At 42.7% G+C, this 12,793-nt stretch overlaps 1 protein-coding gene across 1 annotated transcript in view; it reads left to right on the top strand.

Moving 5' to 3' along the window:
• The window catches only part of PRDM10 (PR/SET domain 10), a 103,235-nt gene that overhangs the window by 86,508 nt on the left and 3,934 nt on the right, over nt 1-12,793 (top strand). Inside the window, exons 16-21 of the mRNA XM_030332062.1 lie at nt 70-270; nt 950-1,093; nt 1,486-1,656; nt 3,352-3,492; nt 6,450-6,621; nt 10,519-10,622. Coding sequence (XP_030187922.1) covers nt 70-270; nt 950-1,093; nt 1,486-1,656; nt 3,352-3,492; nt 6,450-6,621; nt 10,519-10,622 — 933 coding nt within the window. The remainder of the gene's footprint in view (nt 1-69; nt 271-949; nt 1,094-1,485; nt 1,657-3,351; nt 3,493-6,449; nt 6,622-10,518; nt 10,623-12,793) is intronic.

The raw sequence follows: 12,793 nt of genomic DNA, 5'->3' as shown, positions 1-12,793 counted from the left end.
CGTTAGTTTGCTTTAAGTAAGAAAGTGGAACCGCATACCGCTTTCATGGTGGAGCATTTGAATTTGCAGGTTTATAAAAGTGCCAGCAAGCGAAAAGCCCATATTCTGAAGAACCATCCAGGGGCTGAGCTCCCACCAAGCATTCGCAAACTCCGTCCAGCTGGCCCTGGAGAACCAGACCCCATGCTGAGCACCCACACCCAACTCACTGGCACGATCGCCACCCCTCCCGTCTGCTGCCCTCACTGCTCCAAACAGTACAGCAGCAAGGTATGGGGAAAGGCTTTGACTGCATCTGAATCAAGGTCATTATTCAAGGAATCTCTTAAGAGAAGGTGGCGATTCACTTGCTCTGAATTGATGGGGCACTAACGGAGTTGTTTTCCTAGGTCAGATGGCTAAGGAGCTGCTTCCTGAGAATAGGGACCGCAAGTCCAAAATGAGAACAGAATAGTGGAATTTCCCCAGTTAATGCATCTCATATATAGGCCGAGCACTCGATTGGTTTCCTCTTCCCTTGGTCTGCGGAGGGTCTCATATTTGAATATTCTATGATCATAGTTTATGAGCTCAGGCTTACAGAAACACTACATAGGAACTTATGTGATAGATCTTGAAAAGGGGTCATTCTTGGTTGGGGGGAGGTTGTGATTGATTGCTGTACGTATTGGTGGATTAGGGGATGCTATGAGGTATTCTGACCTTGCTTGACATTGTGGGGGGGTCACATGAATCTTCAATTTCTTTTCAGCCTCTTCCTTTCTCTCTTTCATACTGTTGTGCTGCTTTGGGAGGAACAGGCGTGGCGTCAGCATCACTCTATTTTTGTTGTTGTTGTTGTTTTTTTAAGGCATTAAAGACCTTAGGAATCTTTGGAGGGTTTACATTTGAGAAGGGTGGAAAACAACAAATTCTAGTAATTATTCTTGGTTTTGCCGTAATTTTTCAGACCAAGATGGTACAACACATTCGAAAGAAGCATCCAGAGTATGCCCAGCTCCCTAACACCTTACATACACCACTGACAACAGCCGTGATCAGTGCTACCCCAGCTGTGTTAACCACAGACAGTGCCACTGGAGAGACCGTGGTGGTAAGTGTGTGACTGAGGAGGGCACCTCACCTCCTTCAGTGCCTATCACAGCTTCCATTTCCACAGCTTGTGTCTATCTTGCTATTTAATTGGCTGCAAATGTAGCCCATTTTCCTTCAATTTTCTGCACAGGGCATTATGCTTATGGTTGGTTGGTCTCCTAGTCGACGCTTTCCAAAGCTCTCTGTACAAGGGGTAGCAAGAAATATTCAGTGCTGCTCCCCTGTGGCGAGAGGGTAACTCCATTGGGCCTGACACAGAGAGATAGATACAGATATATAGGTAATCTTCCAGCATCTTCTCACCTTTGGATTTTTTCCTATCTGAGCTCAGGGCTAGTTTGTACAAGCAGGAGTGTTACCAGCTAATGTGTTTTTTGGTGACTTTTCTAGACAACAGACCTCCTGACCCAAGCCATGACAGAGCTGTCCCAGACGTTAACAACAGATTACCGGACGCCGCAAGGGGACTACCAGAGAATTCAGTATATTCCTGTGTCACAGTCTACATCTGGTCTTCAGCAACCACAGCATATACAACTGCAGGTGGTGCAAGTAGCTCCGGTACCGTATCACACTTACTTCTCTTTACCTTCGTGCCTGCCATGTTGCCACTAGCCAATATGGCAGGCAGGCCATCACAAGCACCCAACTCTCAGAGCTGGGGCTAGACCCGATGGAATGTGCTTGTGCACCTAAGTTCTGAGTCTAAGGCATTCGTAAACCCCTCCCCGTCCCCCCCTGCCGGCTATAGAGGGCTCTGGACTCAGCAGTGTAAGAGATTCCTCTCAATAGCAGTGTAGAGATTTTAGGCTCAAGTGTACACTGTAATCCCGTGCCATTGCAGGACAGTACCATATGAACTCTTTCGGAGCCTCTTCCGGACCCTTGAGCACCAAAGTTGACTATGTGGTGAGGAACCAGCTTGATAAGTCCCTATGTGGGCATCGAACAACTAACATGAGTGGGAGGTTGTGAAGAGTAATTGTGAGTTTTGAGTGTCAGTCAATATCTTATTACTACAGAGGTATAACTGTGTTCCTTCTATCAGACGATTAGTAGCTCATTCTCACTAATTAGGGAGCTAGAAGAAGGAATCCTCCCTAAACTATTGTTTTACTTAAGTATGCTGAGGAAGTGTACTCAAGGCACAAATGAACAAACTTGTTGCTTTGAAATCATTTGGTCTCTGAAAGTTTAGAATTAATACCAGAGTGGGAAATGGGGAGTTGCTACTGTCATTGACTGTTCTTTACCTTTTTTTTCCCTTTGGGAAGGTTCTTAACTTCAGCCTTTGGAGGAACCTTTGAATCCCTGAAGTTGCCTGTAGAGTATGATGTATATGTACATTATTCTAGAAAAGGGGACTGTACTTTTGCCAGGTTTTCAGAGATGTCTGGGATACATAAAAGGTTAGGAAACCCTATTATAGTGGGTCAATAGTGACAAAAGCTAAAAGCAAACTCTCTTGTTTGATCTCTTTTAACTGATCAAGGGTAGGTCATTAAATTTAATTGAAGCTTAATGGAAAAAGACTTGATTCCTGAGAGCTTCTCATTCCAGCTTTTTATAAGGAGCTGTATTCCTTCTATCTCCTTCTTTTCTAGAGTTAGTGTTAGTGGCTTATGTTTTATAAGCATAATATTTATTAATTTATTTATTTAGAGAGTGCATGTACGTGAGCAGAGGAGGGACAGAGAGTCACAGGCAGGCTCCACTCTCAGCACAGAGCCCAATGTGGGGCCTGATCCATGACCCTGGGATCATGACCTGAGCTGAAATCAAGAGTTGGACTCTCAACCGACTGAGCTACCCAGGCACCCCACATAAGCATAATTTTTAAAACTGTTTTCTTTTCTGGACCACTTAGGTAGCTCAGTCAGTTGAGGGTCTGACTCTTGATTTTGGCTCAAGTCATGATCTCACGGTTTGTGAGTTTGAGCCCCGCATCAGGCTCTGTGCTGACCGTGTGGAGCCTGCTTGAGATTCTCTCTTACTCGTTCTCTCTCTCTCTCTCTCTCTCTGCCCCTCCCCCACTCACCTCTGTGTCTCAAAAATAAATAAATAAACATTTAAAAAAAACCCAACTGTCTTCTTTTCTAACATTTACCAGCTTGGCTCAGTTATGGGCTCTCTGGGAGTGAGGCTTAGGCTGTCGAGTTCCATCTGCTCTTCTGCTGGGACATTGTCCTAGCTGAGTATCTTCTCTGGAAGGATCTCCCTTACTCTCCATCAATATGCATCTGGTTCTCCCTCCAGGCCACGTCCCCTCACCAGTCTCAGCAGTCCACCGTGGACGTCGGCCAGCTCCACGATCCTCAGACCTATGCCCAGCATGCCATCCAGGTGCAGCACATCCAAGTCACAGAGCCCACTGCCCCTGCTTCATCGTCATCCCAGGTATGCTCTCCGACTGTTCACCCGGGGGGTAACACAGCCTAGGAAAGTTTCATGCGAAGAGTAAGGTGTTAATAAATATTTTTTGAATGGATGTAGCTCTGCTTTTTCAATAACAGACTCTGTCATTCAGACACAATAAGACTCCACAAAGTCACCTTCCTCACCAAAATTCAAGAAACACCTTAGCAATTGGATACTATCAGACAGTCCTTTAGAATAGGAAGCAAAGTCTCTAGGATGTAAAATCACAGGGCTCCTTTTGGTCAGGGGAAGCTAATCACTGAAAGCAAGTGTGTCCACAATGCCAATATTAAAACTGGAGGTGGGGGGGGCACCTGGGTGGCTCAGTTGGTTAAGGGTCTGACTTCGGCTCACGTCATGATCTTGTGGTTTGTGAGTTTGAGCCCCACGTCGGCCTCTGTGCTGACAGCTCAGAGCCTGGAGCCTGCTTCAGATTCTATGTGTCCCCTCTCTCTGCTCCTCCACTGCTCATGCTCTGTCTCTGTCTCTGTCTCTCTCTCTCTCAAAAATAAACATTAAAAAAATAAATAAAATAAATAAAATTAAAAAATAAAATAAAACTGGAGGTGGGGCACCTGAGTGGCTCAGTAGGTTAAGCATCTGACTCTTGATTTTGGCTTAGGTCATGATCTCACGGTTCATGAGTTCAAGCCCCACATTGGGCTCTGTGCTGACAGTACAGAGCCTACTTGGAATTCTGTCTCCTTCTGCCTCTGCTCCTTCCCTGCTTCCTGTCTATTTCTCTCTCAAAATAAGCAAAGATAAACTTAAGAGAAAAAAAGAAAGAAACAGGATATGAAGTGAAGGTATCTGAACCAGAAAGGATACATGTAGTCCCACCTCTGATATCCACTGGTTCCGCATGCCATGTGCCTAGGTAATTAAAAGTTTTAAATCACGCTGACAGACCGTTAAATAAAATACGTTCTTTGCAACGACATGGATGGAGCTACAGAGTATGATGCTGAGTGAAATAAGTCAGTCGGAGAAAGACAGATAGCTTATGATTTCACTCATATGTAGAACTGAAGAAACAAAACAAGCAAAGGGGAAAAAAAAGAGACAGAGGCAAACCAAGAAACAGACTCTTAATTATAGAGAACAATGTGATGGTGACAGAGGGAAGGTGGGTGAGGAGATGGGTGAAATAAGGGATGGGGACTAAGGAGGGCACTTGTGATGAGTACCAGGTGTTGTATGGATGTGTTGAATCACTGTATTGTCCATCTGAAAGTAAGATTACATGCTATGTTAACTAACTGGAATTTAAATAAAAACTTAAAAAATGTTCTGTTTTCCAACTTGATATACACATATACTTTCATAATAACAAAATTGAAAAGTATGTGTAAAGTAATAATTGATCCTAAATCACATGGATAGAGCCAATTCTAAATTGCTTGCATTTCTGCCAAATGCGTGGGTGGCACTGGCAGTTGCCTGGCTGGGGTGGGAAGAAGTGAGAGAAAGGATTTCTTCCCTCCTTTGCTGGCTCTGTGCCCTTTGAATTGCTGCAGAAATCCATAGGATAAACACCTACTTTCTCTGCCTTCCTGTTAACTGAGGGCCGTTGGCGGTGGGAGGCTGTGCCTCTTGCCATCTGACGGCCTTTCCCCTCCCTCTAGTGTGAGGTCCAGCCACCGCGAGGTTTCTGTTACTTACTTCTCCCAGTCCCAGATAGGCTGCCTCTGTCCACAAAGGGCCCAACCTCCCTCCCCCCCACCCCTAGCATCACACCACTAAGTTTCTCAAAGAGGCTGGAGGGACTCCTGTGAGTTCCTTTTCAAGAATATGGTGGCACAGGGACAGCCTTCCCCAAGACAGCTCTCCCTTTCTTCTCATGCAGCCTCCAGCCTGCACCTCACAGGGCCTTCTGTGTACCCACATAGATACTCTGACCCACATGTCTCAGCTTCTTCCACATTCTTGCAAATGGGGATCCAGTGGCCACCCCCTTGGTTCCACGTGCCCAAATACCATTAACAGAGCCTGTATCCAAAAGATAGGACTCTTGCAGGATGACAAACCCAGGGAAGACACTTGTGCAGCCCTGGAAGTGGGTACAGGGCTGTTTCCACAGGGAATGGGGGACTCTGGTTCCCAACATGTCACCTATAAGGGGATACATATTCCAGGTCTGTGGTCTAAGGATGGGTCTTGCCAGGGTCTAAGGACGATGTGGATATATGGATAAGTTATAAAGGTTCAGAAGAGGGAAAGATTATGTTTAGCAGGGAATCAAGTGTATTTATGTGCAAGTGGTGTTTGAATTAGGTCTTGAAGGAGGGGTAGGATTTTGACATGGTAGTTGGGGGAGGCATTGAGATCTGAATGTGCTCTCATTGTGAGTAAAGACACAGAGTGGGCAACTGGTGCATTTAAGGAAAACTGTTTAGGTTAGTAACAGGAAATGATGCTTGAGAAAACAGAAAGGCAGTTTGGAGCTGGCTTAAACACAAACGATGGAGCTTGGACTTTATCCTGTGGACAGGAGTAAGCCTCTCCACTGGATGTCTGCCTGTGTACCTGTGTTCATCTCCACTAACTGGGTGGGATTTCCCAGTGTTCTCACTGGAAATGATAATTTCTGAGTTCTACTACAGATTCACTTTGTGATATAGGCAAGTCCTTTAGCTTCTCAATTTTTTACATCTTATGTAATGGAGATAATTATACTTTCATTCACTTATCGTTCTGGTAAGCTTGGTGAAATTAATTTTGGGGATATTCTTGTAGATAATTCCTTGCAAGCTAATTAGGACTGCATCGTTATGATTGCTTTTCATTAATCCTGATCTTATTGAAAATACTATTATTTTAGCAGTGATACTTTCAGTGTTATAATTCATGTTAGCCAGATTTATTTTCTTCCGTTATTTGTGAGTCTTAACTATACTGGAAGTTCATTGTTTTCTACTCCTGCTTTGTCTTTCTAGGTATCTGGGCAGCCCTTGAGCCCTGCCTCCCAGCAGTCCCAGCAAGGGCTCAGTCCCTCCCATATACAAGGCAGTTCCTCCACACCCGGCCAGGCTCTCCAGCAGCAGCAGCAGGGCTCCTCTGTACAACACACCTACCTACCCAACGCTTGGAATTCTTTCCGTGGCTACTGTAAGAAATGGGGATAATGCTGAGTAGCTCATGGGTGGGGAAATCTACAGCCATGGGTCATAGTTTCATCAGCTTTAGAAATAGATGTTCTGGATGAAATTATCACTAGCCATTTTCTGCAGTCTGTAGTGCATGTACTTGAATGAGTTTCATGACCAAGTTCAAAGCAGCATTCTGATCTCAGAGAGCCACCCATTTCAGAGACATGAGGAACACTGCCAGAGGAAATAACTGGAGGCAGGTAGACTAAAGAGCAGAATAGGTGGTTGTAGGATATGTTGATTGCCTTCATATCAAAGGATGTGCTAGATCCTGGGTATACAAAAAATTTATATTGACATTCGTATCAGTAACACCACACAATAATAATGTCAGTCAATTTCTATTAAGTTCTCACTGTGTGCCTGGAATAATTCTAAACCATATGTATATTGCATTCAGGATTCACAACAACCTGTAAGTATAATTATTTTTCCACAATTTATTTATTTATTTTGAGAGAGAGAGAGCTAGCAGGGGAGGGGCAGAGAGAGAGAGAGAGAGAGAGAGAGGGAGAGAGAAAGGATCCCAAGGAGGCTCTGCACTGTCAGCACAGAGCCTGATGAAGGGCTCCAACATATGATCCGTGAGATCATGACCTGAGCTGAAATCGAGAGTTGGACACTTACAACTGAGCCACTTAGGAACCCCTATAAGTACAGTTGTTATTTGTGCTTTACAAATAGGGAAATTCAGACACAGAGTGATTTGCCCAAGGAACATAGTACCTAGTTTCTCAAGTATTTAGAGGATTGGAACCCGGGCAGTCTGGCTTCAGAGTTTATACTCCAAACCACCCCACTGTGGGTGGCCTCTCCTTATAAGATGGTCTTTGGCTCAAAGAAATCATTATCTAGTAGAGAGAAAGAGATATGAATAGTTGCTTTCACAGCTCTGCAATTAGTGTTACAGAAGCAGTAAAAGACTGACTGCTCAAGGTAACAGATTTGGTGGGGACGGTAGTCTTGGATATGAGCTGGAAATTGTGAGATCTTTATGGTCAAAGATCTGGAATAGAGGAACAGTTCGACCTCAGGAGCAGGGACTATGAGCAGCAGAAGTGGAGAAGAAAGGGAGACCGGTGCTGATCATTCTTCTACTATTGATTTCCTTCTTTGAGTCCGTCTCCATTGTCATTGATCTTTGGCCATGTTATATACATTTGGTATGGAATCAGGCTCAAACTCTACCTTTTAGTTGTATTTACAATCTACTCTCTTAAATATTGGTGGTCACAATGAGGGTTTAGTCTTGTTTCTAGTCAGGGAAAGATTCCTACTCATGAAATACCAGAATGCTGGTGAGTACACTGATATTTACACTAAGTTCAATTCCTGTTAAAGAAATGTGGAATCATGAAGATTGCCATGGTAATAATAGTATGAGCTAGTATTCCAACCTGAAGAAAAGATTGTGGAATTTAAGGGTTTTTTTTTTAATTAAAAACAATTTTTTTTTAATTAAAAAAAAAATTTTAAGTAGGTTCCATACCCATTGTGGGGCTTGAACTCATGACCCTGAGATTAAGAGTCACACATTCTATTGACTAAGCCAGCCAGATACCCTTGGAATTGAAGTTTTTTTTTTTTTTTTATTAGGGAAAACATTTAAAATATGCAAAAATAAAATAGCATAATGAATGCTTTTGTAGCCATTATCCAACTTCAGTTATCAACTCAGAGTCAATCTTGTCCCCTCTGTACCCCCCATCATTCTTTCCTAGACCTCCAACTATATAATAATCCATATTATTTCATCCATAAATATTTTCTTTTTTAAAAAAAAAATTTTTTAATGTTTTATTTATTTTTGACAGAGAGAGAGAGAGAGAGAGAGAGAGAGAGAGAGAGAGCATGAGCAGGGGAGGGGCAGAGATACATGGAGACACAGAATCCGAAGCAGGCTCCAGGCTCTGAGCTGTCAGCCCAGAGCCCGACGTGGGGCTCGAACTCGTGAACCACGAGATCGTGACCTGAGCTGAAGTAGGACGCTCAACCGACTGAGCCACCCAGGCGCCCCCATAAATATTTTCTAAAACACAACTCCAGTACTGTTCTCAAAGCTAGAAATAAATGACAGCAATTCTTTAATAACCATCAAATACCCAGTGTTCATGTTTCTGTTACTGTCTCGTAATTTTTCTTTTAATAATTTGTTTGTTCAAATTGGGTACCAAATAAGTCTCAAGCATTGCAATTTGTTATTTCTTTTGAGTCTTTTTTAAGATTTTAATTTTTAAGTATTCTTTATACCCAATGTGGGGCTCAAACCTACAACCCCTAGATCAAGAGTCACCTGTTCCACTGACTGAGCCAGCCAGCCCTTGAGTTTTGTTTTTTGTTTTTTTAATGTTTGTGTTCTCTCTCTTTTAAGTTGCAACTTCTGTGTTGAAGAAACTGAGTCATTTGTTTGGTAGAATTTCTCACACTCTGGATTTTGCTGTTGGCATTCCTAAATTATCATTTAAGATGCTTTCTTCTGTCCCTTTTATTTCCTGTTGACTGGAGGCTCAATCAAATTCAGGTTCAGTTTTGTCCCATAATATATTTATGGCTGGTGGTGTGTACTTTCATCAGGAGGCACATAATGTTTGGTTGTCTGTCTTTTTCCTTGGTTCCACTATTTCATTAGGAATCATAAAGTTGTCATATTCTGATTCTATCATTCTTCACTCACTTATCAGCTAGGAAACTTCTGTAAAGAAAAAGTTTTTGTCTTAACAGATGATTCTGAGGTACAGTTTGCACAGGAAAGTACAGTTTTACACTTAAATATCCAGTTCATCTCCTTCATTTACCAATTTTCAAAATAATAAGTTATTTCCTAGTATTATCCAAGGTGACTAATGAGGGGTATGTGTGTGTATCTTAGTATCATTGTGTTCTCATGAATTTCAACACATTGGATATGTTTCAAACCATTGTTACCCTTATTGATGCTAAGATTATGCCATCCTTGGCCAATGGGAGCATCTTCAAATTGGCCTCTGTGTCTTTTCTATATGACTCCGTAGTCTTTTTAAAACATTTTTTATTTTTTATTTATTTTTGAGTGTGAGAGAGAGAGAGCACACGTGCATGAGTGGGGGAGGGGCAGAGAGAGAGAGAGGGAGACACAGAATCTGAAGCAGGCCCCAGGCCCTGAGCTCCAAACTGTCAGGGCAGAGCCCAATGCAGGGCCTGAACTCATGGTCTGTGAGATCATGACCTGAGCTGAAGTCAGTTGCTTAACTGACTGAGCCACTCAGGTGCCCCCTTCGTAGTCTTTTATAACATCTTGCATGCTGGTATGATCTCATGTTCTGGGCTCATCTTAGAAGGTTTCCTGCACCAGCTCGGGAATTAGCCAGAAGCCAGAAGTTTTGGGTCCTTTTAAAGGAAAATATTATATAAAGACCATCAACTGGATGCTAGGGTGAACTTTGTTTTTAATTTGCTTTAATAACACTGCGGTGAAATAGAATTCTAGTTAGATTACATTGTGATTACTAGGCAATAGTGGATACATTTGCCAGTGATTCAAATCCGAATATAAAAGATAAAAATATGGAGCTAAGAGGTAAACCTTTGCAACTTATTTCAAGGTTTTAAAAAATCATTGAATATTTTGTTTTATGGATATTCAAAGGCTCATTTGGGGGTGATGCATTGATTGTTTCTGATATTTGATAATTCTTTGCTAACCTCCTATGATCATTCTTATCAGAATATCAAGAAATCATATCATTATAAAATTCTCACAGCAAGCAAATACATGAAAATGTCTCAATGGGGAATGTGGCCACTGGTTAGGTATTTGTTTCTACAGCTTGTATTAAAATCTGAGACCACTGAAATATGGATATTTCCTGTTTTTCAGCATCAGAGATTCAAATGATGACGCTTCCCCCAGGTCAGTTTGTGATTACAGACAGCAGTGTGGCCACTCCTGTCACCACTGGCCAAGTGAAGGCAGTTACGCCGGTAAGTTATCTGCTGATGAGGGCTTTCCTGTCCATCGTACTGCACCACTCTCCCTTGCCTCTATTTCCTATTCCTTAGCTTCCCATATCTGCGTTAGAAATACCTCCTCTGTATTCCCATAACTCCTTATGCTATATTATAACCCTTGTTTTAATTTGTTTAAATTATTGATTTACTGTCTATCTTTTGCTAGCAGACAATGAATTCCTTGAAAGCTGTGTCTTGGTGTTTATCTCTTTATTCTCAGTGCCTTACACAGGAGGCTGGATTATAGCAAATGCTCAATAAATACCTATGCAATTAATAACTATAATGAACCTCCCAGGTCCATATACATACAGATTCACAATTGATTGCCTTTTTATGTGCTTTGTGGAGAGTATTCATGACTATTGGTCCTCAACTGGGTTGGGAGAAAATAATAAAATTAATATTATGGAGCTCTTTTAAACTATTTTATTTTATTTTTATTTTTTAAATTTATTTTTAAGCTTATTTATTTATTTTGAGAGAGAGAGAGAGCATGCACACAAGATGGGGAGGGGCAGAGAGAGAGGGGGAGAGAGAATCCCAAGCAGGCTCTGTGTTGACAGCGCAGAGCCCAATGTGGGGCTTCATCCCTCAAACTGTGAGATCATGACCTGAGCCAAAATCAAGAATTGGACATTTAGGGGCGCCTGGGTGGCGCAGTCGGTTAAGCGTCCGACTTCAGCCAGGTCACGATCTCGCGGTCCGGGAGTTCGAGCCCCGCGTCGGGCTCTGGGCTGATGGCTCAGAGCCTGGAGCCTGTTTCCGATTCTGTGTCTCCCTCTCTCTCTGCCCCTCCCCCGTTCATGCTCTGTCTCTCTCTGTCCCAAAAATAAATAAACGTTGAAAAAAAAAATTAAAAAAAAAAAAAAAAAGAATTGGACATTTAACCGACTGAGTGCAGGGCCGGAACTACCCAGGGGTCCCACTTTTAAAATACTTTATTTTATTTTGTTGTTTTTAAAAATTAAAAAAAAATGTTTATTTACTTTTGAGAGAGACAGAGTGCGAGTGGTGCACGGGCAGAGAGAGAGGGAGACACAGAATCCAAAGAAGACTCCAGGCTCTGAGCTGTCAGCACAGAGCTCGACACAGGGCTTAAACGCACGAACCATGAGATCATGACCTGAGCCGAGGTCAGACACTTGACCGACTAAGCCATCCAGGTGCCCCTGAACTCTTTTAAACATTCAATCCCCTTCCTGGTGAAAAACATTGCCATGAATTATCTTGTTATATTTAGATTAGGCAGGTCAATGTTGATTATATCTGCTATCTCTGTTTTTGTCTTCACTGGTTTGTTCCGGCTTGCCTCTAAGTAATTAGAAAACAGAGTATATAAATTTAAAATTTTTTTTTTTCAACGTTTATTTATTTTTGGGACAGAGAGAGACAGAGCATGAACGGGGGAGGGGCAGAGAGAGAGGGAGACACAGAACCAGAAACAGGCTCCAGGCTCTGAGCCATCAGCCCAGAGCCTGACGCGGGGCTCGAACTCCCAGACCGCGAGATCGTGACCTGGCTGAAGTCGGACGCTTAACCGACTGCGCCACCCAGGCGCCCCAGAGTATATAAATTTAAATTAAGAATTATACTTGTATGTGGCTAGGGATATTGGGAAGTCTTCCAGGGAAGACTGTTTCCCAAGAAGTCTCAGAGAGCAGCAGGGTAGTCTAGTGGCCTCAAAAACCTGATTGTTTTTCCCAGAGCATGCTCAGAGCTTACCCATTTCTCAGCACACAAACTCACATTCCCTAGTCTTAGGAGAGATGTATAAATCCAGAGTAACACTATTATCAGTGAAGACCATAACTAATATAAAATGGAATAGTCTCGCTGGCATAATCAGTGAAATTTTTACTGCCTATGGGACCCACTGACTCTTTACCTTTCTTTGGCCAGGAACTCGTTTGAGAACCTGATTATAGCCAAGGATGTTCCCCTTTCCCTGCCACAATACACACACACACACACACACACACACACACAGAGACACACATACATTTAAGGTACATTTTCCAGGGTTTGTAGAATTTCTAAAGCCTACCTGTGGACCACCTAGTAGTTCATTGACCCTAAGTGGAGAAACAGCCCCCTTCCTGTTAGAGAAAGACCCACATGGGAAACCAGATCATTATCAGAGA

This window comes from Lynx canadensis, chromosome D1, assembly GCF_007474595.2.
Source record: "Lynx canadensis isolate LIC74 chromosome D1, mLynCan4.pri.v2, whole genome shotgun sequence".
Taxonomy (NCBI): domain Eukaryota; kingdom Metazoa; phylum Chordata; class Mammalia; order Carnivora; family Felidae; genus Lynx; species Lynx canadensis.
The sequence above is the reverse complement of the archived record's forward strand: the minus strand, read 5'-3'. Positions and strand labels throughout refer to the sequence as shown.